The sequence below is a fragment of the Amphiura filiformis genome, chromosome 4 (assembly GCF_039555335.1).
Source record: "Amphiura filiformis chromosome 4, Afil_fr2py, whole genome shotgun sequence".
NCBI classification, from domain to species: domain Eukaryota; kingdom Metazoa; phylum Echinodermata; class Ophiuroidea; order Amphilepidida; family Amphiuridae; genus Amphiura; species Amphiura filiformis.
This window is the reverse complement of record NC_092631.1, coordinates 35,945,773-35,971,962: the sequence shown is the minus strand read 5'-3', so window position 1 is coordinate 35,971,962 and position 26,190 is coordinate 35,945,773. Positions and strand designations below refer to the sequence as shown.

Here is a 26,190-nt window from a genome sequence, read left to right as displayed (position 1 = left end):
TTCAGTATGGGCCGGAGGAAATGACGCTATCTCATGTGACATTCCCTCCTCGCCAGAGTCTTCCTCACCCTCACTGGTATCTGAATCCGACCCAACACCGATCTGTGATTCATACTCCTGTGTTTCAGAAGTGTTTGTCATGGTCGATCCCTCAGTGTAACCTGATAGGAGACCCGACATAACGCCAACTGAAGGGGAGGACACGCCTGCACCTTGCGATGCATTAGGTGTCACTGGGAACGAGGGCTCGCTAGTTACCGTTATCGGTGTCGACCGCCTTACTCGGCTGCTGTCGCACTGGTACCGACCCAGGTGCTCTACGCTCCCTACCCGGTACCCCGAGTATTCTGAACTTGAGTCTGTCCAAGTCCGAACCTCTGCGGGTTAAACCAAGGAGGAACACATCCCCACATTGCTGCCGGATTCATCCACGGCCCAGCATTGGGGAAATTCCCTTGATTAACGGGTATACCAACTCCTGGCACCCCCATGCTTGTTGCCACTGTCCGGTCTGTGGTACAGTAGTATACAAGTTGGGAGTGGGCGCGAAGTTAGCCGCGGTTGGCAACTCTCGACCTTGCGGGAAAGTTGAATGACCGCTGGGTCCCTGCTGACTAGTTGATTGATAAACACTAGTATAACCTCGAGGATTATCGACCGTATTGGGAGAATCCGAGGTCAGCGCTGCTTGATTGAACACTTGATGTAGTGTACTTGGGGAGTTATTCATCATTGAATAATTCGACCCATCAAGCATGACCCTAGGTGATCGACTATCAAAAGGATGAACATCCTCTTGAGACCGCTCATGAGTAACTTGAGCAGTCGGATCAATACCTGATGATAATAACTTATCAGGGGGCTCCGCCCATGTCCACGCTACCCTGGATATCCCGGGTTGCATGTTACGGGGTGCCAATGATAGGCTCGAGGTAGCACCTTCCGCATCTACCGGTCCTTTCATTACTGATCTAGTCTCGCTCACGGGGACCCCTGTTACTAGAAATTGGGTCTACCACTGGCTCCGCTTTCTTTCGAGAGGTTTCCCCTGTACTCGAACTAAGCCTAGTGGGTCCCTTGTCACTTTCGGGATCGCTCCCTTACTGTGGCAACACTAGATCCTGGCCCCCGTGTTCAACAGAACATACTGTTTACTAGCGAGAGAACCAGTATCAGATCCTCCTATTTTCCGGGGGTTATTCCCCCCTGTACTAATGGGTAGATCTTTGGAACCAACTACTTTCCGGGGTGACCCTGTACTCATGAGTAAGTTCGATGAACCCTGCACTTTCCTGGGGTTTCCCCTGTACTAATAACTGGGTTCATTGTATCGAGACCAGCTGTGTTCCCCGGCACTTGCGCACCTGTACTAACTGCTGGTCCCAACTCTGACATTTTCTGTGGCACTACAGTCGCACCCCTACTCGTGTCTGAGCCTTTAGACCCCAATTCAGGATTTTATTCAATCTACACAGAGAAACGGCACAAAATAGAGATTATATAGAATATATCTCTATAAAATATGACTATAAAAACCCGTCACTCGACTTCGATATAGCTTCACTGATAGTAGCAATCCACCATCACACAACTTTCACCTACTGTACGTCTCTGGTATGTTGTCACTAGTCTAATTCTAACAACTGCCAAGAACAACAGGGAAAACGCTATATGAGTATAACAAGTTACGGATATCATATATAGAATAAATTGTGTGATTAAACTATACAGCGGACGCCTAGCAATGCCTTCCTAAAAGCTAGGCAATCACATCGGTAACAAAGGGCGTATCTCTTAGATTAGCGACCGCCATGTTTTGGGCGATCGCGGAATCGAAAAAATTCGACTAAAGGACACATCCCGATAGTTTAATGAGTTTAAAAGTTCCCCATGATACTTAACACTCTCCGCTATAACTGCTATCCTTCCGATTGCAATACACGGCTGTTTTAGTACACAAAATCGTTCACCAACAAGCACGACCGCCGGAGCTCATAAGCAACACGCCTTTCTTGGGCGGTGACAAAAAATTTGAACAGGGATCGCAGACGCATGCGCTCAACTCAAAGGGCGCCGATAGGTCGGTCTTAGGGACAGGTCAGAAAAATCTCTGTGTGAGAGGGTTTTTGTGTTTCGCATAATCGGTAGATTAATGCAATTTGTATTTGTATCAACATTGAAGGTGGGTAGTTCTATGTATAAGTATGGATATTTTTAATTCATTAATAGAGTATGACATGAACACAAATTACAAACACAAACTTTGCATCTATATTAAAAACACTAGGGCCCATTTTTCTTCTTTTTTTTTTTTTAATGTCAACCAAGACTGATCCTAACATTAAGCTCTAGGTACAGGAACACTCCAAAACCAAAGAAAAATACTCAGATAGACAAATAACTGCCAATTTACACCCCTAGTGTGAAAGTTACTGGTGGATACAAATCTTAAAGGAAAAATTTTAAATTGATTACACTGTTTGAGTGTACTGAAGTACATGCAGCTGTGTAAAATGTATTGTACACCAATAATGTGAATATTTGTATGCACTTTTACAAAATTAATGTTTTATAAATTTATTTACTTCTAAACGTAGTCCCATCTATGTAGTCCCATTTATATCTATGAACTAAATCCACCCATTATAGGTGAACTAACTGTGACCATCATGACTACATTTGTGACGTGGTCAAGGGGAATGAGTCACATGTCGACCCTGGTCGAAAATGAGTTGTACATACATTTCTAAAGGGACGTTTAGAGCTTTCAGAAATTACTTCAATTTATTAATCACTGAAAACAATATAAAACAAAAGAATTTTAACACTTTCTTTGCCAATATCTCAAAATCAATATTAGCGACATGCGACTCATTTCCCTTGATCGTGTCACATTTAATTTTTTTTTTAAATCATGTATAGGTTGAAGTTAGCCTAGAATCTAGAAGACAAGATTACTTCCACCATCTGCCTAGAGCTTACTGGATTGATGTCAGAAGACAGAACGTAGTTCAAACACTTCTCAACCTGTATGAAGCCAATCCTGATTGGGTCAAGCGAAGAATTCATGTGAGGTACCTTAGTGACTCCATACAGCCTGATGATGAAAATAACCAACAATTTTGGGAAGAGGGTATAGATGAGAATGGGCTTACTAAAGATCTATTTGCAAACTTGTGTAGGTGTCCAATAGACCGGTTTAAAGAATTGGTCCCTTGTCTGTAGGGTATACTGAAGGAATTTGCCCTGAGAGGTGTGAGTGTAAACAACTTGCTATGCTGTCATTCCATGGATACCTTTCAGCCAGTCAAATACCCAAGTACCTCCCTAAACTGACTGTGATGGGTATGTTCTGTTCTGTTGACAAAGTCACAGATGGCTTTTCTGATGATTTGAAAAATATATTTGTCAGTGAACAAGTACAAAGTGTGAAAGATGCAATTTATACATTTCAGAATGGTGTCATTCAAGATCAAGATGCCATGCATTTAGAGACCCTTGCAATGATGTATGGCAGGAGTCCACCTCCAAGAGACCCCACTGAGTTTGAAGAGTGGTTTAGTGCACTTATTGTGGATGCATGTGTATTTAAGCCCAACCACTTTGTTACCATCTTCAGAAGGTTTATGGAGGAGACCCTTGTGTATTCCACACCCTCCGATGCGCAAACAATCTTGAAGGGGCTACGTCCCACACGCACTGATGTTTTACATCTACTGAGCCCCACGTTCAACCCACCACAGCTGGACAATATTGGCCCTGCAGATCAAAACACCTTTGAATGCCTGAAATCCTTCCTGACCACCTGTGAAGAAAAATTTGTAATTTCCTTTTTACTATTTTGCACAGGAAGCGAGTCCTTGACAGTGCCAAAGATTGAAGTAGAGTTTTACAGAGACAAAGGGTATCCCATAGCAAGCACTTGTTCTAACTCTGTCAGAATTCCTACAGGTTATGACCAATATGATGATTTTCAGGAAAAGATGGAAGAAGCATTGGCTTATCCTGAAAATTATCATTTTTATAGAGCCTAAAATAGCTTTCACCCTGATGTGACAATGACATCAACGCATGTGAGGCAGCTGTTTCAGGTATTTTTGTGGCCTAAGCACATGAGTGTGTACATGCGTGTGTACATGCGTGTGCTAGCGCTTTGAGCGAACATTGGCAATTTGAAGCTGCACCAATGAAATGCGCACTGACGTCACTATCACATCAGGGTGAAAAATGGCGTAGTGATTTATTTTTGTGGAACGGAAATCAGATTTCCACGTAGCGTGCAGAAATTAATATAATTTTCAAAAATGTAATTATTATGCGCATATCTCATTGCTTAAATGTATGTATAAATTTACTTTACACGTCATTGAAACACTGTTTTTATGAACAGTGAACATTGTTTGCTTTTCCTTGTTATTAATTAATATCATATCCAATAATATAATTATTATGCATATTGCATTGCTATGAGTATGTATATAAATTAGCTGCTATAAAATTGAGTTTGTACAGTTTATTCAGGGCCCTTGGAGATCAGTACCCGATACTGAAGTGAAGGGGCTACCATATTTAAAAGAGATTAAACAAAAATAATAAAAATAGTTTTTCCATTTTTTTGCTAATATTATATGAAAACAAGTACTGTAGAATTTTATCTACAAGCATAATTTATATGCCGCTAAATGAGTGTTTTTTGACAAAAGAGACGAAAGGCAGACACCCTCCACAAAAACAGTATTTGGAGTTTGAGCAACTATATTACTGACATCTGTACAAACATGTATTATGTAAGACCAATCTATTGTAATGTTTTTGTGGAGATGCAGTAAAAATAGTTGATCAAGCATAAACAGCAATATGTGGTGGAGTTGGAAGCTGCGCTGCGCTTCAATACACTTGGCCATAAAATGCAATACTTAATTAATCACAATTGTATCTGTGTTCAACTTGAATGTATACATGTACATACGAGTATAAAAAGTACAATGATTTATACGCACAGGCACAATGCCTAGACATTGATCCACATGCAGCCTCGGCACACTTTACAGGTTGTCACTGACCACTACGGCCCACATCATTCCATAAACCATTTAACAAAAACTCAGGGACTTTGCTGCTTAGAAGCACACTCCCTAGACATTCCATATTAATTGACCTTCTCAGCCTGGATCAGCTCCACGAGTTTCGTACGGGTTACAAGACAATCAGTAAGTTCCTTGTCCAGGGGAATTTCAAGCTAACTCAATAATACTGTGAGATCAAGTATAGGTATATTCTGTTTGCAGCATCTGAATCATTGTGCTTTTGAGTAATAATATTTTTTTCATTTCTGCTGTGTTTGAGAATTGCAATAACCTCGATAAATCAAACATTTTTTGCTCGAGAAAAGGTATTGTACGATTTTAGTCATTTGAAGAGTTCATATGTCCATCTCAAACCGCTTGTAAAGTCGGCAAATTGTATTTCTAGTTACTGTGCGAAATGTACATAAAGGTTGTATTCATATGACATACCTAATGTTTGTCCTACTTGTTTCTCATTTTAGTGCCAGTCAAACGCCAATCTCTAATCCTATTGTTGAAGGGGATAATAAGCATGTATAGAGTTAGTAAATAGCTCTAGTCTTTGTTTGCTTTGGCTAAATCCTGTTCCAAGTGGTGGGTTAACCAACATTCAACAACTCTTCCTATACCTTTGTACAGGAGCCAACCGTTGTTAAACCGTGATGAACCCACACTTTTACTGTAAGCGTATACTGCTGAACGCTGAAGCGAGACTACGCGTACGCTAGAGAGCGCATAAAATTCGTCATGCCTGGAACCTTTGTGCGTATGCCAGCTTACAAGTTGAATTCAGTATTTTTCAGGTAGCGGCTAAACATTGCCGTTTTTTTCTGTAGTTTTATTGCTGATATCAAAAGAGAAATCATCGAAGTTTCTGTAATGCTGAGTGGCAATGATTAACTGACATTCGTCGTAAAATAATCGTGAATTATACGATATTTAGCTTCTTTCGTTGTTGAAAGGATTCAATCATGTTTCACCGTTGTTCATCACCGTTTAACAACTCGCGTCCAAAGCCAGCGTCTCGTGGTTTACTTACGGGCAGCTAAAGCTGCCCTCGCAAGTAAACCACGCAGACGACGCTGTCGCATCGTTGTTAAACGGTGATGAACAACGGTGAAACATGATTGAATCCCTAAATCAACAATGAGAGGACATTCCTGAACCTTATTGACTTGGGGATGAAGTGACCGCCAATTATGACAATTTGATATGTAATACCAGTGATGTGGAAAAAGAGCACCAAAATATACCCTTTTACTGAAGGAGCAAAGTTTAACAAGCCATAACTCCGCTTCTGGATATCGTTTGAAGTCAAATGATATATCATTGTAACGCTTATGATATATATTTTCTAAACACGGAGGAAAACAAAATTGACCAGGGGCCGACTTTACGAGTGTTTCGAAGTGGACAGTCACATATATTATCCATTTTTCTTGATTTGAGATATATTGGCAAAACAAACTTGTTAAATACAATGAACATAAGAAAATAAGCAGTTTTTGATCATAATTTCAGAAATATACATTGAATTTTTTAAAGTAGGGCATCAATTAAAAGCTAGCACTATAGGGCAGAACCTTGGTGGCCTTAGCGCAAAAAGTTTGAAAATGGTATTTATCGATTCATGTTGCAAGATTTTTTGTTGTAGTGGCAAGTCCGTGATTACTACAGAGAGTCCCTTTGTATTGTGCCTAATGACAAATGAGGAAGACGTTTTTGCTATTATTGTTAGTGGTGTTATCGATAGAGATTTTGTGTATCGCCATGTCGGAAGAAAATACTTTCGACAATCGACATGTATGTATCGACAGTCAACAACCTCACAGCGTGGGAAATATCTCCAATTAAGCTTACCTAATATTCATCAAAACAAATGCTCTAGATTGTGTGTGTGGCATTACTGCTCTACCCCACGTGATCTGCACAATAGTGAACATTATGTCATGATATTCCAAAGCTGTAATTGGTTGGAAGGTGCCCATGTCACTGACATGATATTTACATAAATCTGTTTGTCCATTTATTACGGTAAATTCACATCACTGTGATGACATATCTTGTGCATGTCATGTAATTTGTGAATTCATTCAATTCAATTCTATGCTCCTGGTTGTGGGGGTATGTCTTGGTGTATAATTTTTGTTGACCGTGTGAACTTAAGGTCAACAAACTTAATCATGTCAGGTGTCACAAATTGGCCCCTAGATGAGTGCACGAGTGGCTAAACTCTCTATGCCAGGGGTATGGCCTAGTAATTTTCCATACAAAAAATAGCTTTCTTGCATGAATGGTAGTTTCCTACTGCTAGTTTGTTTTGGTCTTGTGCTATTTATATTTAAAGTGTTTAAGCTATCAGCGGCTAGTGGCTTTTGATGTTGGGAGACAGTACATCGTTCATGTCGTTTGTGTATCGATACTACCATTTGAGTGTACCGACATGTCAGAAGTCTGTGAGTTTTCCGACTATCGATACTTTCGACAGTCGATAACAGGCCTAATATTGTCGCCAACACTTGGTGCGCTATGTAAGACACTGGACAGCACATGTATACTGGGCCAATAAAGTATCCTTATACTTGGAAAAATAATCACAAATTCCAAACTGAACAATATTGGGGTAAATTTGTTTTTGGAATAGATGCACTATCTAATCCTGCACATTATAACACCACATTGAAACCAATGTTACTTCAAGAAGCAAAGTTACAGGCATTTGATTAGACGAAGTAAACTTGAATTGAAATAAAAAACTGCTTTAAATAATTATAACACTTCATTGAAGAAACTGTGTTGTCTCTTTTGTGTGCCTGTGGGAATTTTTTTGTGCCTTGTATATGACAGTTTGTCACTTTTAAAACGAGACATTCGTCTATTCAATTGCTTGTAACTTTACTTCTTGAGGTCACATTGGATTCAATGTGGTGTCATAATGTGCAGGATTAGATAGTGCATCTATTATTATCTATATTATTTGAAATTGTGATTTTTTTCCCAGTGTAAGGATACTTTATTGGCGCAGTATATATATACACATATATTACAAGTATTGTTTTTCAGGTGACTAACTTTGGAATTAAAAGTGCTCAAACCCATTACAGGTGAGCGTAAGAAACAAATTCAAAGTATAGACCTCTGGAAAAGGCAACCGTTACTACTAGTTTCACAGCATACCCTCACTTACAATCATTGGGTATACCGATCATCAGACGGATAATTTGTCATGGTTTCAAGTTAGCACAAATGCATATACGTGTATACATTAGTCTATTACGCCCCCACTATTTATAGTGGTTGAGCACTTTCGACTACTTTTGGAGTAAAGACTGTGCTGGAATGGCTAGGTTTGTCGCGGTTTTGACACCACAGAATGTATATACACGTATATGCATTTGTGCTAACTTGAAACCATGACAAATTACCCGTCTGATGATCGGTATACCCAATGATTCTAAGTGAGGGTATGCTGTGAAACTAGTAGTAACGGTTGCCTTTTCCAGAGGTCTATACTTTGAATTTGTTTTTTATACACATATATTATAAAACAATTTTTGGCTAAATATTATTCAGCATAGTAACTAGTAGTTTCACCCCTCACGGCGATCGTCAGACTATTGTGTGCAATTGTCTGACGATTGCTGTGAGGCATGAAACTACTAATTACTATGCTGAATAATATTTAGCCAAAAATTGTTTTATTAAATTAGCTCTACCTAATTACAAATTGGTATTGAGCACTGTGAAACTACTATCGAGTGACTATTTATGGTACACATATATTATATACATGTATATTTTTAATACATGTAGGGATAGCTGGTAGTAATCTGGTTTGCCTTTTTAGATTATAGCAGCATGGTTCATTATACTTTATATACCTCATCTAAAGATTCCCGCCATCTGATTGATTAAAAGCGCGGGCATAGTTCTGTGTGTGCTTTGTTCAGAGCGTAAAATGATATTACGCACGCGTTAATGTTTCGTGCGCTATATTTACACAGAAATCGCAGATTGTAATCTGTGCCGTTCGCATTGGACAATTAATTTCTTTTCCCAAAATCGTTGCATTTAACAAACAGATGACAAGAATCTTAAGATTTGGTATATAAAACAAATATTTACTACTTTTTATTCGGGCATGGTTAAAATATAGGCCTGCGGTGATCTCAAAACCATGACTATGCCTCTCGGCTACGCCTTGACCATGCCCCTCGTAGCAGCAGTCAATATTTGTATACTGTCTAATTGCAGTGTACTTGTATGTTTTAATTAATGTAGTACAGTCCAACTTCACTTATCCTGACCTCACTTATGGAGATCTCTGATCTGTTATTTGCCCGATTGAATGATCTTCATACAATGTAGGAAAACTACATGTGCTATATAAGCACCTCATTTTCATGCTCTGAAACATACTATACAACACAGTTGTTTACAGCAATTTATTATACTCTAATGTGACCTGCTACCACAAAATAAGCATAAAGTCGCAAGTTGGTAGTTTCGAGACATCCCGACTGAGTTGATGGTCTTTGTTTGTCTGCAGTCTGGCGTGCACCTGTACAAGCCAGTAGTACCTTCGAGAATGGCCCATAGTGCCATCCTTCACAAAGGCTAGACATATTACTGGCTTGAACAGGTGCGTAAGAAACAAAGAACACCAACGCAGTAACCAGGGCATCTCAAAACTACCAACTTGTTCAGTTTGGGGTAGCAGGTCATAAGTACCATCTTTCAGTACTATTAAGCTCTTTTAAAATCTTTTGTTGTCCAAATGGTTGCACTTTGAGCATTCAATCCCAGCATTCTATGCAGAATGACATACAAAGTATTTTCATTTTATATCTAGATTTATTTTTCATTTATCCAGCCAATGACAGATGAATGAGGTTGAACTGTGTATACATTATTTTTTATATAGCCATACTATGTATGAAATTGACAATTACATAATTCAATAAATACTTTCATTGTGCACAATTTTATGCATATGATGCATGTAGGTACATAATTTATTCAGTCTTTTCATAGAATCACAGATTGTATAGAGCTATTCCCATAAATTCATTACTTCAGAATACAAAGACTGCAGTGCAGTACTAGTGCAAAAAGGTGGACCATATTTCAAGATAATTTAAATATGACTGGGATCAGAAATAATAAATTAAATATTACTTTTTCTATATACAGTAAATATCATTATTAGGATATTTTAATTCAAATATTATAAAGAGTAAAACAAATTTTTTTTTTTGGATTTGCTTCTATATTTTAAAAAGCATTTCTTTAAAAGATTGAAAATATTTTTAACATGCATCATCTGCAGATCGACTCATAGCCTATTCATACAAAATCGTTAAACAAACCCCGCAAGTGTTCTGATGCATGGGTAATCACACATGAATGGAGAGCTTGCTGATTTCAAAAGTCGCAAAATATGTATCCTTTTACAGGAGGATGATCGAACAGAATTTGATATCATGCCCCGCAAGTCTGACCAGAATAGGGCAGTTGTAACTGGGCACTTGCATTCTAGTCAGGCACCCGGTATCAAGAAAGCTTGCATCATTATTCGGGCAACCATAATTAGCAAGTACACTTGGATTATAATTGAGCACCCGGTATCAGGAAAATGTGCATTATAATCAAGTACTTGATATTAATTTTTTGCAACTTTTGCATAATATTAGTGAACTCTTTCATTTAATTATGTGCTAATTTAAGCATGAAGTCAACTACAGGTATGAAATCGGTGTCTTTGATGCTATGAGTCTGCGGATGATGCATGCCAAAAAATCTTTTCAATTGCAGAAATACGTTTTGAAATATAGAATCAAATCCAAATGGGTAGTTATTTTTCTCTTTATACTACACTTATAGTACTGTTTCAATACAGCTACCTGGCAAGATGTACATCCAAAGGTATTTAAATTAAAAGAGTGTAGTTTGTGACTAGTCAAAATTCTACTGATATTTAGACTGATAAGACCGTTGGGAAATTGTGATGTTACATTTTGTAACACCGTGCCTTAGATGCCACATTGGACTACTTGACTATCATTTGCCGATTCTCAGAAAATCATGCCACGGTGCTACTTGCCTACAATTTTACAAATGTTAGGCAGCAGTAATTTTACACATTTTCCTTTGAATTCAGTTGAATTACATACAAAGTGCTTTTCCATCCGATTGGGTGATTTATGTTCTAAATTTGGATAAATGCACCCAAATATCCGTTATTGGGTGCTTTTTTGCAATCCTAAAAATTGGGCTACATGGGAGTCATTCACCGCAGCTTGGCTAGCCAATTCACCATGCTTTGGCACTGAAAAATAATGGCAACACCAATTACACTGTAAGCTACATATAGGGATGAAATTACACACAATCAATGAATACCTCACGATGCCCTAGAGCTCTAAAATAAGTTTTCTATCATCAATTATGTAGGGCTTCTTCAGTTTTTGACCCATCACTAGTTAATTTGTAACTATTGCATACTTCTTATTTCATTCTAGATGCAGAAGTCATGATGATGACTCATATTTAAAAAAATTTGTATACCCTGTAGAATGTAAGTTTGAAGGTTCCCAGTGGTAGATTCTGTTCACTTTATGGACTATTGATCCTTATAACCAACAGTTGCAGGGCTTTGACCCCAAGTTGTGTATTATGTACAATTTGGCTTTCTGTGTATAAAATGTCACTGAAATGGATTTACTGGACCAATCTGTTGAAAACTATTTAATACTAGCGGTCACCCGTATTTCGCGGTCACTGTGTTTATCGGTTACTGCCTTTTGCAGTACTTATATTTTATATGTACTGGTCAGGTGTAATGGGCAGGTTCAATTGCAGTGTTTGAGTTAATTTTTTACACCCCATTTTGAAAGTTACGGTGTAATTTCACCTGGTGCAGAGCAATTTGAGGTGCAGTCTCGAATAATCAAAATAAATGTACAATTTTGTAGAACAATACTTTCAACATTGGCAAAGTATTTTGCACAGACACTGATTATGCTGCTAACCTGTGAGTTACGTTGCTAAAAAGTCACCCATTTAACCATCTGTCTCTATGGGACAGGAAATTGTCAAAAGTTGGGGATCTTCAAAAGTCACCCATTTGGGCTACTAAATCACAGTTTGGCAACCCTGTTTAATTTGGGTGATTTGGAGACTTTGACCTAATTCAATAAACAAACATTTAACTGTTGACAATAGGTTCTAGTTTGAACACTGACATGATAATGTTGACAAATTAGTTGAATAAACAATGCATGTTAATTACTTAAGTCAGATTCTCCTGTGTAATGGTATGAGTGACCCAATCTCAGCATTGATCGGATCAGACATAGGATTTGCGGGTTTCATGTTAAACAGCATGACTGTATTGTAGTGTATTGTGACTGTTTACTCAGTGTTTACTTAGTGCTTAGCTCGCAGGTTGCTTGCTAGTGCATTGCTAGTGCATTTTAAACTAATTAACATTATTTGACACCATTAACGTAAACAAAAACATAATTGGACGTTTTATTGGGGTGCGGACAACCTTACTCTCACGCAACGCAAATATCCGCTTTTCCGAAATAATGTAAAACGTAGAAGTTTTTAGCCTTACCAATTCGCCAAACTCAGTAATTTATTATAGATGCCTATTGCACTATTGCCTCGAACTGGGATGACATCAAAGGAAGAATTACATAACTTTACACAATGTTATATGACTGGTGTAATTCCCATTCATGCATGCATGCTGCCAGATTGAGGCTCTCCTCGCACATGGCGGAACCATGCAATGGGTGAATAAAGTAAATAATTTTGGTCAATTCTCCATAACAAGGGATCACTTGGTACCTTCACAGTTAGCACAATTAAAGAAAATTTTATTATAAAATGTATAAATTATGTATTATTTAAAAGTGAGATACTATACTTCATCTCATTGGGAGTTGAGTGCTGTAGGTGTGTATTGCACTGGTCGCAGTATTGATTCGTAGGCACTAACTGAATCGCGCAGATTGTATACTACAAGCACGTTACAGGGCGGTTTGTATGCATGCCTGTGGCGCAACCATGTAATGGCACAAACGTCACTCAACTCCGGATGAGACCAAGTATATTGAGTGTACAATAATCATAATTGTTTCCATGTTCAATCATGATGTGTATACATGATATATTTAACTGCCTGACCTTTTGCATGTATACGCATGATTTCTTGTGAGCTACAATCAAATAGAACCATAAGAGTACAGACTCTGCCATGTTAGTGTGTCAAACACAGGGCAAATAGTATAGTGAACCTCCCAGCAAACTTTGATTCAAAGTGCACTGTTGTTTGCGTTCTTCGTGTTACATGTTATGCCATCTCAATGAACGCTGAGCATGTAAACCTTAGTAAGGATCAAGCTTAAAGATGTAAGTTATCAATCAATTTTGGGCTCTTGAGGTAAAACGCTGGAGGTACGCTATTTGCCCCCATGAGTGACAAACCAAAATGGCTGTTTTACAAAATCCTTGTCTATGCTGTTGTTAGTACATATGCATTCGTGTATGTCACCAGTGTATACAATATTATGATACTGCCTTTACAGAGTTGAGATACATGCTGTACAAAATGTAGGGTTTGAAACATTGAATTGGCAATTTGGCATGAACAATTTGACAAAAAACCATCTTTTGTTTTGTAAAGACATATCAAAAAATAAAACATGATCCAAGAGTGGTCACACAGACACTTTTTCTATGAATTATATTGCTCATTGTATAACATAATGATGAAAACAAACATTAAATTGTTACTCCTAAATCCTATGAATCTTGGGGAGTCCATGACCATCACATGCTATTATAATTTGATGGTAACATGATCAACTATTTATAAAAGTATTTGAATGACTTACTGTCTGTTCAATTAGCTTAGATTCTTGTATTTTTAAGATATTTGAAAAAATAAAAAATTGTGGTCAAAGTCATCAAAGAAAAGTGTTAGCAGTGTTAGACCCAACGTGATTTATACTTTTCAAATTCCAAAGTTCAATTTGAAACCCCATTTCTTTTCAATTTTGGTCTTTTCCCGCGATATTTTTATAAAAAGCCGAATAACGTCGGGTACCATAAACTTTTTTGAATCAATCCATTTAGTGAAATGGGGACGATTGTCAGAATAATTAGATGCGCTGAGATAATATTTATTCGACTATCCGCATCACAAAGTATTGTCCAGTAAAATAGCTATGCCAGTCATGCGTGTTGAATTGAAACCCCACTGTTGAAACATTACCTTATTATAAAAATGTGAAGATGAAGGTTTTCAGAATAGGCCCAGCTTATATAAATACATTATTGCTTATTTATTTATGTATTTACAATCGCAAATTTCCAATTTGCGAGTGTTCTGTTTTTGGTCAGTTCTTCTTTCTTTCTTTCTTTCTTTCTTCTGTCAAACTTTTAACGAGCCATCGTAGCCATATGCTTTAGGCCAATGTGACCATATTTGGTCACAAGGACCATTGGGTGGGGGCACAAATGTTACATGACCAACTCGGGGTCAAAGGTTATCCAAAGGTCATTATGGCCAAAATGAGATTTTCACTAAAAATGCTTCTTCTTCCACAAATTACATAACACAATGTCGCACTTGCATACCTGTATTGCCTTTAGCCAGTGTCTAAAAGTTGTACAAAGAATTGGGGTCAAAGGTCATTAAGGGGGTAAAATCATACAATTGCAATATCTCAACATCCGTAAGGGGTATGGGTCTCAAACTCGGTGACAACAAATCTCATGACCAGAGGAACATTTTACAGGGGTCAGGTCAAAGGTCATGCAGAGGTCAAATTTTAGAAATGCATTTTCTGTACATCTGTAAGGGGTGCGGGACTCAAACTCTGTGACAACAAACTTAATGACCAGGGGAATAATTTGGAACACTTTGCAGGGGTCAGGTCAAAGGTTATCTAAGGTCAAATCTTATAATTTCCTTTTCTGGACATCTGTAAGGGGTATGGGGCTCAAACTCAGTGATAACAGATCTCATGACCAGGGGAACATTTTGCAGGGGTCAGGTCAAAGGTCATGCAGAGGTCAAATTATAGAAATGCATTTTTTGGACATCTGTAAGGGGTACGAGGCCCAAACTCGGTGACAACAAACTTAATGATCAGGGGGAATATGTTGGAACACTTAACAGGGGTCAGGTCAAATGTTATCTGGGGTCAAATCTTATACCGTAATTTCACTTTCTGTAAGGGGTATGGGGCTCAATTTCGGTGACAACAAACCTCGGGAACATTAAGGTCAAAGGTCAGGTCAAAAGGTCATTAAAGGGTTTAATACATGCCTTGCGATTGGCTGCGCTCTGTGAGCGCAAATTATCTCTAGTTATTTATTTATTTATTTATTTATTACTTTATTTATTTCTTTATTGTGTGGATGGGTCTGAGAAGGTGTGGGCCTAGGCCTACATATTTATTTTCAATTTGTTATTTTGTTTTTGTTTGTTGAATACAAACTATGAGAAGGACATTTGGAAACAAAAGAACTTTTGTACAAGAAAATATTATTTAAAACATGACAATAGGTTACAGAAAACAATTCTTGTAAAGTCACTGTATCTGAAAATATCAAGCGAATGCTGATATTCTTGGGAAGGAATGATGGTATTAAACAAAATTCAATTTACATTGTATCGATAAAACCAGTTGAAATAAGAACGAAATCCATAATTTTAATGTCATTGTTTAGGAAAAAATAATGCTTGGAATAATGTTATGCATACTTGTGCATACCTCATGGAGCTTCACCTAATTCGCTGTCGTAGTGCATGTTACAATATGACCGTTGCTAGGCCAACTGGATCACGCTTTCTTTGTTACGAACCACTGATCGAAATGATCACAACACAAAGCCTATGGCATATCAAAATTCGAACAGGTGTATGAGCCAAGTTTGGAGCAGTAACCAATGGTTACTAACGTGCACTACGACAGCAAATTTCGTGCAACAAAAACTGGTGCAAACCTACCATCATCACTTATATTAAATAGACCCTATTCAATAACCGGAACAATTGAAATGGCAGGACAGATTCGATAGGGTCTATGCCCTAAGTTGAGAATAGACCGTCCCACTCGATTTGTGAAAAGGTCGTGAACCCTTTTGGTGGACCCAAGTAACTGCCTAAAATGAGGTAAATTTGAAAAGAAATGGGGTTTTAAATTGAACTTTGGAATTTGAAAAGTATAAATCACGTTGGGTCTAAGGCTGTGCTAACACTTTTCTTTGATGACTTTGACCACAATTTTTTATTTTTTCAAATATCTTAAAAATGCAAGAATCTAAGCTAATTGAACAGACAGTAGTATATATTATGTTATCCAGGGCTACTATGTATATCATGTGCCTAGCACTACTCTGGTTAAATAAATAAATAAAACATTACTAGCACTGCAAATTAAACTGAGAATAAAATAAGTTCCATATTAATTCATGCAAGATGGAATGTAATTCATTTCAATTGCCCGGTTACAGTTATCATACTACATTTAGTACCGGTACTACAGAGATATGGTGTATGATTGACTTTATAACAATACCATGGCAGTCTTTTCAAATACGCCTACATAAAATTTAGCCTATAGTACATATTATATTGGCTTTACTCATGTAAAGTAATGTTTAAAAAGTTGACACTGTCATCATTTTACTATTTCTTACTTGCTAGAAGAATAATTTTCAAGAATATTAACTTGAATTGCCTTATAAAGGTAAAATTTCATTGTAATTATTATTCAGACTACTGAGTAGCCACAATATATACATTATTGCATTTTTTGAAAAATAATTATATATAATTTCATTGCTTTTATTTTGACCCTGAGGAGGAGGTCAAGTTTAGTGCCCAAGGCCAAATCTCGACCCTTTTCACAGACGCCAATGGTATAAACTACCAGTTTGCGGAGGAAGCTCGGGTCGTTAAAACCCTACCTATCCAATCAAGCCAAATTAAGGCACATCAATTTTACAGGCACCATATCACATGTTATTAAACCAACAAGGTTTATATTAGAGTCTAGACCCCTCCATGTTTGTGTGTCATTCACATACAGCAAAATAGTGGGTGTACTGTACAGTGTACAAAGCAACATTGTTGGGCATAAATTGACCTTGTGGGCATACACCCACAGTGGACCCTCCTGCAAATGGCTTTTTAAGTTTTTAGCAACTATAGAGGGAGTAGGTATAGTGTTAAAAAGACACCCATAGGGTTTTCATACAGTTTACCCCCACAATGTTGTTTCCTATCAGTATTTACACCCACAATGTTGTTAAAATTGTAAGCAAACGCCCACAATGCCCATACAAAAAAAAACCACAATGTAGCGCTTGTCATGTGTGTACGGGGTTATTAGTATACACTGTTAATTTATTTTCACATAGTATTAATATTAAACTATAATCTAGTCAACTGGACTTACTATTTTTTGAGGGGGGAAATTTTCACGTCCAATCCTGAACGCATCATCAGCCCTACTGATGTTGTGGCGGCAAAAGTTCATTGACCTGTGAAACGGATGTTGTAGTATCACAGGTCAATGAACTTTTGCCGCCACAACATCAGTAGGGCTGATGATGCGTTCAGGATTGGACGTGAAAATTTCCCACTCAAAAAATAGTAAGTCCAGTTGACTAGATTATAGTTTAATATTAATACTGTTTACTACCTGGATGAATGATAATCTTCACAAACTTATTTTCACATACATAATTTTTTGGAAATTACGCAAGTTGTTTATTTCGCGATTTTGCAAGTGTAAAGTAACATGATATAAAAACTTATTTTTGTGGGTTGTTATTTTTGCAGCTACACAAGCAATATATTTTAGAACCCCTGTAATAGTACAATAGGCACCAAATTCACTATTGAGTGTAAGCAGATGCCATTATAATATTGTTCTAATTTGAGGCCTATGCTGCTATGCCAGAGGTGCACTAATTCGGTTCACTGTGTGACAATCCAGCATGGCAAGTTATCACATTAGGTGTTGAGAGTGATATAGGTGCATAGACTACACACTGTGAATTATTAGGAGTCGTAACTATAAACCTTTTTTTTTTTCCCATTACACTACTGCTGCCAATTCTGCTCAGTTTTTCTGCTCCGCCACTTCTGTCTCCTGGTAGTCTCATTTCTGAAAGAGAGAAAACATGATGTAGGCAAGTTATAGAACATAGACAGTTCATATCATTGTGGGAATCCTTTCATAGCTCACCAAGAAATTACCCCCCTCCCCCCAGTTGCTGAAGTTCTGTACCTGTTCTTGAACCTATCACAACTTCACAAGTGATGGAAATGGAATGTCAAAAGAAGAAGAAGAATGATTTATTTACGCGCATTTTGATACCCCATTTGTCCAATTTTGTTCAATACAGCAGTGTTTTGAAAGAAAAATACCCCAATTTAAAAGTTGCAGTTATTTGTATTGATTTGAAGTAAGCGCGAAGATAATGGCGGGCTTTACGTGTTTACACTGTTGTATTATAACCATTGATCGCTGTAAACTGCAACTTTTAAAATCGGGTATTTTTCTGTAAAAGCACTACTGTATTGTTAATATTGAACGATATTTGACAAATTGGGTATCAAAATGTGTGTAAATAAATCATCCTTCTCTCTATGTTGAAATATTGTGAAAACAATTATATTAGTTCTGAATCTATAGGCGTATTTATAACAGCTGAGCTACTTTTTGTGCAGACTTTAGTTACATACACTTGTACCAATTTGGCACATAGGAGGTATGGAAATGAGCTATTCCAGTTGAAATCCATACACCCACTCAGGAAGACATGACCTTAATCTCAGGGGTGTAGATTTCAAATGATATCACCCATTCAGGTAACCCCATTTGAAATCCACACTTAATGTGTGGAAGATCAAGGTCATGTCTTCCAGAGGGTGTATAGATTTCAACTGAAATTTATAGCCCCCAACTTTTACATTGGAGTAGCAGGCAATCAAAAAAAGGTCTAAACAGAATAGTGATGATAATATAATTACCTTGAGAAGTATTGAATGTGCCGTAACTGGTGCATGAATTCTATACAAACGAGGGCTGCTCAACTGATCTACAGGGGTTACTAGTTCATCATGCCACTGAAGACGAACACGACCTGCACAATTTGGAGAAAGACAATTATTTACTATAAATTATAATTGGTTATCACTGACAACTTCTTGAAACAAATGAGTTCACAACACTTCATGTAACATATCATGGAGGGGGAAATAATTATGTGGTTGGGACAAGGCTAGGGCTAGCAATTTTAGTAAGTGGAAATGGGTGGCATTAAGTGATATTTAGTAAGTCAAAAGGGGTCTGGGTTAAAACAATTATATGTGTACAATATTTTGGGGGCACCTTATTATACCGGCATGGTGGCCTAGTGGTTACAGTGTCCGCCTCACGATCGGGAGGTCGCGGGTACGTATCCCGGCCAGGCCATACCAAAGGCTTTAAAAATGGTACCTACTGCCTTCTTGCCAGGCATTCGGCATTGAAAGAATGCAGTAGGGAAAGTTAAACACATGGCTACCAGTGGACTAACCCCCTGCTGTAGCTTTTCTGCTTGCAGACATGTGGCCTAGGGTTATGAAACGGAGATAGGCACCGCCCAATAGGCCAAAAGGCTTGGGAAGGATTTAACTTTAACTTATATACCATGCATACATACAAAATGGTTTGATAAAACTTAACTGCAAAATTACCTGCTTGAAACTGCTATCTAGATCATTTTAGGCTCACCAAGAATGGGAGAGGACAATAATTACCCACAGGGCACATAATTGGGCTATTCCAGTTGAAATAAAATCCACACAGGGAGTGTGTTTACCTGAATGGGTAACTCCATTTGAAATTCACTCCCTGTGTGGAAGGTAAATGTCATGTCTTCCATAGGGGGGGGGGAGTATGGATTTCAACTGGAATAGCAACTTCGATATAATTTGCAAAGGGTGGGGGGACTTGATTGAGAAGCAAGCCCCAATGAAAACAGAGCATCTATGTTATCTTACCTGTTCTATGCTTGTCATGTGCTACAGGAGAATCGTAAGTCTGGTCTCTAGCTGTGGCATGACTATTTTTTATTGTGTGCAGTCTGGTAACAACATCCAGTTCTTGGTCATTCTGGAAAAACATTTTATTTTTAAAGAAGATAATTATTTTTAATATCTAGGCCAGTTTACACATATAGTGTGGACTTTGGAGTGGGTACCAGTGCTTAAAAGATTCTTATTTTGATGAAGATGACCCCACAGTGCAATGATCTAGATGAACGTAGGTTGCAAGAACATCATTGGCAATGATTCCTTGCATTTTGCAACACAAGGTTCAAAAATCACAAAACAACATTAAAAGTAGGCCCTATCTAACATCCATTTTACACATCAGATTTTCTGTGCAATCAGTCAAAAAACATTTCGACTGCTCAGTGCCACAAGTGGGTAAGTGCAACGTACAGCGACCCTGTGAACATTTGGCAATTTACACACAGTATATTTTACCTACACGGCAGCTACACATGGCAGAGCTTGAATTTACCCACTTCTGTTACTGAGCAGTCGATTTTGAATCTGACAAACAATAGATTGCTGCCCTCAGGGGTGGACGACCGACTGAAAAAAATGACTTGCCCACCAGAATCTAGTGATCTGACTGAGACTACACAGTTAAATGAACTTTCTGACTGTGTTTACTTTTGATGACATATTTTTAGATCACCTGAGTGTGACACTGTTCCAATGCTGACTTTGAATTTAGGCAAACATTTTTGTGATAAATTTTTTTTTAATTTTCTGATCTTACCAATGTTAATGCTGAAGTACCCTCTGGTCTGAAGATCACAATGTGAGAGTCCATAGGCGGTAGGCCTTCTGGAGATGTGTTGCTTCGTAGTGCTGCCACTATCTCAGTTCTCATCTGAAAACACTGCAATGGAAAAGCCAGTAATATACTCAAATCATGCTGCATAAATACGAAGTGAACTAATCAGAAAATTGAAACAAATTTTGGGATGGTCCAATTTGATGGTTCTGAATATCAATTAGGCCAAAAATCAGGGTCGCAATTTTTTTTTTTTTTTTAATGATGATTTTTACAGATTTGTTCAAAAACTCAATGTTTTTCACTTAAAATTAATATTTTATTGTAAGACTAGTCTTTAATTGTTGTCTAACAGGTATCCAGAAGTCAAAATTGACAAATGTCCCTAATTGAACAAGCATTATTTAATATTTGAGGGATTTTTAAAAACTGAAGGTTTAAAAAAAAAAAAAAAAAAAATAAAATAATAATCCGACCGTCCTACCCAAATTTCACATTTTTCCACTTGAGGGCAACACAACAATATTTTTTTTTTTTGGTCTTAGTATTACTAAGAATTTGTACCCCATTTGCCAATAATTACAGCTGATAATAATTTTGACTGCAGTGGAAGCAAGTGAACCTTGAAAACATGTAAATTCCCTCAGGAGAATGCCTATAATTTCTAAAACTAAATGGTGATCAATTTAAATCATTCCCCTACAAGCTCTCCTAACATCTTGTGTAACTCACCTGCAATTTTCAAAAGTCAAAGTCTGCTGATCATACTTATATATGACTCAATGACCAATACTTTCATATATATTGTGATTAATATTACCTTTACATTGTCTTCTTTGATCTTCTGCTTCAGCATCTGCTTCTCAGCCCTGATTCTTGCCAGCTCTTGCTGCTTCTGCTCCAATAGACTCCATTTACTCATCTGCGCTAATTGCTGATGTGGCGAGGAGGAATGCTCTTGTGTAGCAACCATCATTGGTCTTGGTGACATTGTCTGTTGCTGTCTCATCATACCATGTAATGCAGGAGAGAAGACACCACTGGACAATGTCTGCATGCCTTCAGCTTGGGATTGAACTGGAAGTGGATGGACAGCCTGGACAGGAACTGCTACTGGTGTTGATTTACCGGCGTTTCTTTTGCGCGATCTTAAAGTGATGTTTGGAGAATCTAACATGTTTTCTTTGTTTGGGGTTTCATTGTTAGCTGAAGGCATTTTTTGGAAAGGGGAGTCAGACAGAGATATAGACATGAAGGCAGAATTTGGGGCTGGGCTGCCTCTTTCCTGGACAGAAAAAACATTTCCAACTGGATTAAAAGCAGATCCTGCAGAAGTTGAAGCTGAAGCAGATAATCCTGTCATGGTGACATTATCATTGACAGGTCTGAAGGCTCTTGGTACTGCAACAATAGGTGATGGTTTGTGTGGTACAACAGGTGACGAAAAGGCAGAACTGGCTTTTGATAGCTGATTAGGAGTGTGAGGGGAATAAGTTACACTGCACATAGGATTACGCATACTTTGGGCTTGAACTGTGACCGGGAACACTTTGGGACTGGAGAACACCATTGGACTGTTGCACCTGTCGTACATGCTCATACCGAGGTTGGAATTTGGAGTACCGCACTGATGAGTAGAGTTAACATCTCCAAAGCCAGCTTTAGTAGGGGTATCATGCGGCTTCAGTTGTAATCTGTTTGCTGTTTCTTGCAGAATGCCAACAACTGAGGATTCTCCTAAATCAGTAGGTGAGGACTTAATACCCGGTCTATCGATGTCGGTCAGGTCTTCTTGTGATGAAGATGTTTCTGATGAAGATGAAGACTCCTGAAGCTGCAAGGGAATAGGTTGGTCACTTTTTTTGGCAATCTTTTTTGGCACAGGACTATTGGTAGGTGTGTTGCCTCGACTGCGCTGCTCCATTCTCAACTCTTCGAGAAACTTTGCGGACTTCTCTTTCAAACTGCTCATGTCTTTGAAGGCTTTAGTGAAGGCTCCAACGGTAGTCTTATCATCTGCTAAGACCGACTCTTTCTGTGTAGTATTAGGTCTGTTTTCAAAGCGGTCTGACACACTTGCAATAGGAGTGGCATCATTATCTGATATAGTTGACAGCTGTCTTCTTGAAAGTTCACCCTCCCCAGGAACATAGTCGCTTACTGAAAGTGCCTGATGATAAACACTGACATCAGCACAATCAACAGTGACAATCGACTCTTTCTGAAAACCATCTTCTTCAACAGGAAATTCAGAAGCCGAGTAGAAGGCACTTGAAGTAAAATGCCTATTTGAATTAGAATGTGATGAAGTTTTGTTTTCAGACTGCTCTGAAGTATCAATGAACACAGAGTCAGATGTGACATCTGCCGGATTTTCTGTCTCGGTAACATCTTCTTGCTCCGTGGAGGACTCAATTTCGTCTGATGATCTTTTTTCATCAGCACTTGCTTTGGATGGAGTCCTCAATAAGTTGGCCCTAAAGTTTGGTGTGTAAGCCACAGTGCGCCGTCTCAGCTTGGTGGCTTTTCGTTTCTCGTAGTCGGTCATTGGCCCAAAGAATATTTCATTTTCATCACTGCTACCTGTTTCCATGCCCTTGTCAGCCATTGCGGAATCATCTGGATGACCAGGTGGTGCGGTATTTTGTCTGCAAATGAAATTATAACATTTATAAATAAAATTAAATAAAAACATGGCTCTGTTTTTTTTAACATGTATCAAAAGGCTGACACTTTGGGAGACCCCAGCAGAAACACATGACATATTTCAGGATAACTTTTTATATTTTTATGTACATTGTAGGCCTAGTGTATACCTAGGCTAATCTTCCATAGCTTAAAACAAAATTTGTCCCAGTTTTCTTTCTTTACTTGTGACAAGACCAAATGTCCAATTGTTAACGGAAATTTGTCAACCTAACAAAAGTGACTAATTTGTTTTGTGTGCAAAATAAAACCAGATCAGCTCTGAGTATTCTGTTCAATATTTTATGGACACATGTTAGTACAAGATCCAAGAAATCCAAGATTTTAATAATTTCTAACATAAAAAAAATTTGAGCACTTGAAAATTATGTTTCGGACGTTACATTTTCCGTTAACAATCTTGATCTATTTTTAACATGGTCTTAGTGATTGTTTAATCAAATAGAACATGCATAAATACTTTAATGTATGCCTCAGGGCAATATTGTTGATATCTTGCAACCGGGTCCGGGATTTATGAAGAGAAGATGACATAAAAAAAAAACCTATTATATACATTTGTAGCTCGGGTGGTCTAAAAGAAAAGATCACCCATGTTCATATGCATGACATGTACATACACTAGGTATGAGAGGGAAACGTCAGTTAACACATTCGCTAGTCAGCCAAAATGGCCTAAACCGGCAATACAAATTTACATTGTCATTGAAATTTAAAAGAACCGCTTGCTCAAGGAAACAGTCTACATAAATATGTTGTCTACTATACTTCACTTGACCCAAATACTCGGTATATGATTATTTTTGGTGATGAGAGACTCGCACATGAAATTTCAGAGGGATTTTGATAGCAGTTCCATTAAAAAAAGCTGCTATCGTCATGAGACTAAGATCTAGAAACACCCCCGAAATGCTTTTTTTGGGAATTTTGCTAGCTGAATCTTTTTGATGAAAGTCAATCTTTGACCAGTTCCAATAATTGAAACTCGCGGCTCCGACCGGGAGTTCCAACAGGTGCTGTGTATGTGTTTAATGTGCATTCACATACTATAGCAGTCGGTATGAAGAAATTGTTGCTCCAATTGAAAATTTCACATTTGCAATCATTTTTCACCACAAAATATGGTATGAAATTGAAAACACAGGTGAGCAATGTATGAATATATGGAGAGGTCAAACAGGTTATCTAATTATTGTTAATATTAATATTTTGCGACATTTAATAATGAAAACAATATATATGGGACCTTCTACAACTTGAGAACTAGTCCTCAAACGTTCGAAATTTGTAGTTACTACAACTGATCTTTGACTAGTCACTAGATGTATAAAAAAATAACACAATAACAAATAATAAGGACCTCCATCACTGATTTTTTTTAAAAGTCCGGACGATATACATGTTATTTTTGTTACTTGCTTGGCCTTAGGCTCTAGGCTAGGCTACGGAAAGTGCTATGGCTGCCTACAGGCTACATGACAAAAAAAGTTTTTCAGTGTTGGCTTTTCAAGGCCTAGGGCTTTAATTTGATAAATAAAATGATGCAGTTTGATGGCAAATTTGAATTCACCTGGCATACCTACATGTACGTCATCAAATTTGAATCTCCACTTACTCATTTTCATTCTTGACTGGGCTTCCCGCCCCAGGCAAAACAAGATTGGTGATGGTGCCGAGAGGCCCGGGGCTCGAGGCGATTGAAAATCGAGTTTGTTTTCGAGTCTTCTGATCCGAATTTTCGACCATTGTGATACTACCACCAGTGTCCGATGCCATCGCTACTTCTCCCACAACACCTACGTTCATTATGGAAGAAAATAAACTAAAATTGATTTAATAACAAAGCTCAATCGACCTACAACGCCGGCAAGTTTAGACATGCAGGAAAGGCTTTTAAAAAAGGCTCCCAATACTGCGCATGCGTGTAACATGTACCTTCCCGTCATGCATTGCAAATTAGTTTCGGTGTAAAGCCAAAGTTCGTTTTAGTTATCAAATTTATATAACTTTGGTGAACTGCAGTTTTTGCAGATTAAATTTTAGGTCAAAGTTTATGTTTTGGTATATCATGTGATATGATTTTTGTCAACAAGCTAAATAGGCCTATATAATCGCAAAAGCCTTTCCTGCATGTCTATTACAGTCTGGTCTATTATAAACTCTCCATTCAAGAAAATGGTATAATGTACATGTACGATCTTTATAATATGAATTTGGTTAATTTTTTTCAAACCTGATTTTTTGGCATATTTGTAATGTTTACACGTGTCACAACTTGCACCTAAATGGAATCAGCCAAATTTCTTGTGTTTGTAGGTAAACAGAGCAAAGTTCGACATAAAGTCATAATTCAAAGAATTGTGACTTTATGTCCTCCCAACTCCCATAGAACGGCCAAAATAACAAGCAGTGTTTCTTTCACTTTACCTCGGGAATATTTCCCGGGGTTAGGCCTATCATTCAGCCCCGGGCATTCAGCTCAAAATTAACAGAAACCATTGACGATAATTAGGCCTGTATAGGGCCTACTA

General features: G+C 37.9%; 2 protein-coding genes across 4 annotated transcripts in view; one reads left to right on the top strand and one right to left on the bottom strand.

Annotated features, from left to right (window-relative positions):
* Positions 1–5,744, top strand: part of LOC140150843 (uncharacterized) — a 30,070-nt gene extending 24,326 nt beyond the window's left edge. For all 3 annotated transcript variants that reach the window (XM_072172986.1, XM_072172987.1, XM_072172988.1), the window contains exon 12: positions 2,923–5,744. In XM_072172986.1, the coding sequence (XP_072029087.1) occupies positions 2,923–3,225 (303 nt within the window). In that variant the 3' untranslated portion in view covers positions 3,226–5,744. The remainder of the gene's footprint in view (positions 1–2,922) is intronic.
* Positions 5,745–18,256: 12,512 nt separating this feature from the next.
* Positions 18,257–25,540, bottom strand: LOC140150174 (uncharacterized). Its single transcript, XM_072172178.1, has 6 exons — positions 25,275–25,540; positions 21,774–23,601; positions 20,936–21,058; positions 20,146–20,257; positions 19,132–19,244; positions 18,257–18,262 (listed from the first exon to the last, which is right to left on the bottom strand). Exons 1-6 carry the CDS (start codon positions 25,463–25,465, stop codon positions 18,257–18,259), a joined length of 2,373 nt encoding a protein of 790 aa, XP_072028279.1. The 5' UTR covers positions 25,466–25,540.
* Between the last annotated feature and the right edge of the window lie 650 nt (positions 25,541–26,190).

Bases quoted from the DNA above. Each gene is read 5' to 3' on its own strand.
- LOC140150174 (XM_072172178.1), bottom strand. From the start codon at position 25,465: ATGAACGTAGGTGTTGTGGGAGAAGTAGCGATGGCATCGGACACTGGT. The intron at 23,602-25,274 runs GTAAGTGGAGAT...TTTCATTTGCAG, and splicing joins CCAGTCAAGAATGAAAATGA to ACAAAATACCGCACCACCTG. The intron at 21,059-21,773 runs GTAATATTAATC...TTTCCATTGCAG, and splicing joins TCAAAGAAGACAATGTAAAG to TGTTTTCAGATGAGAACTGA.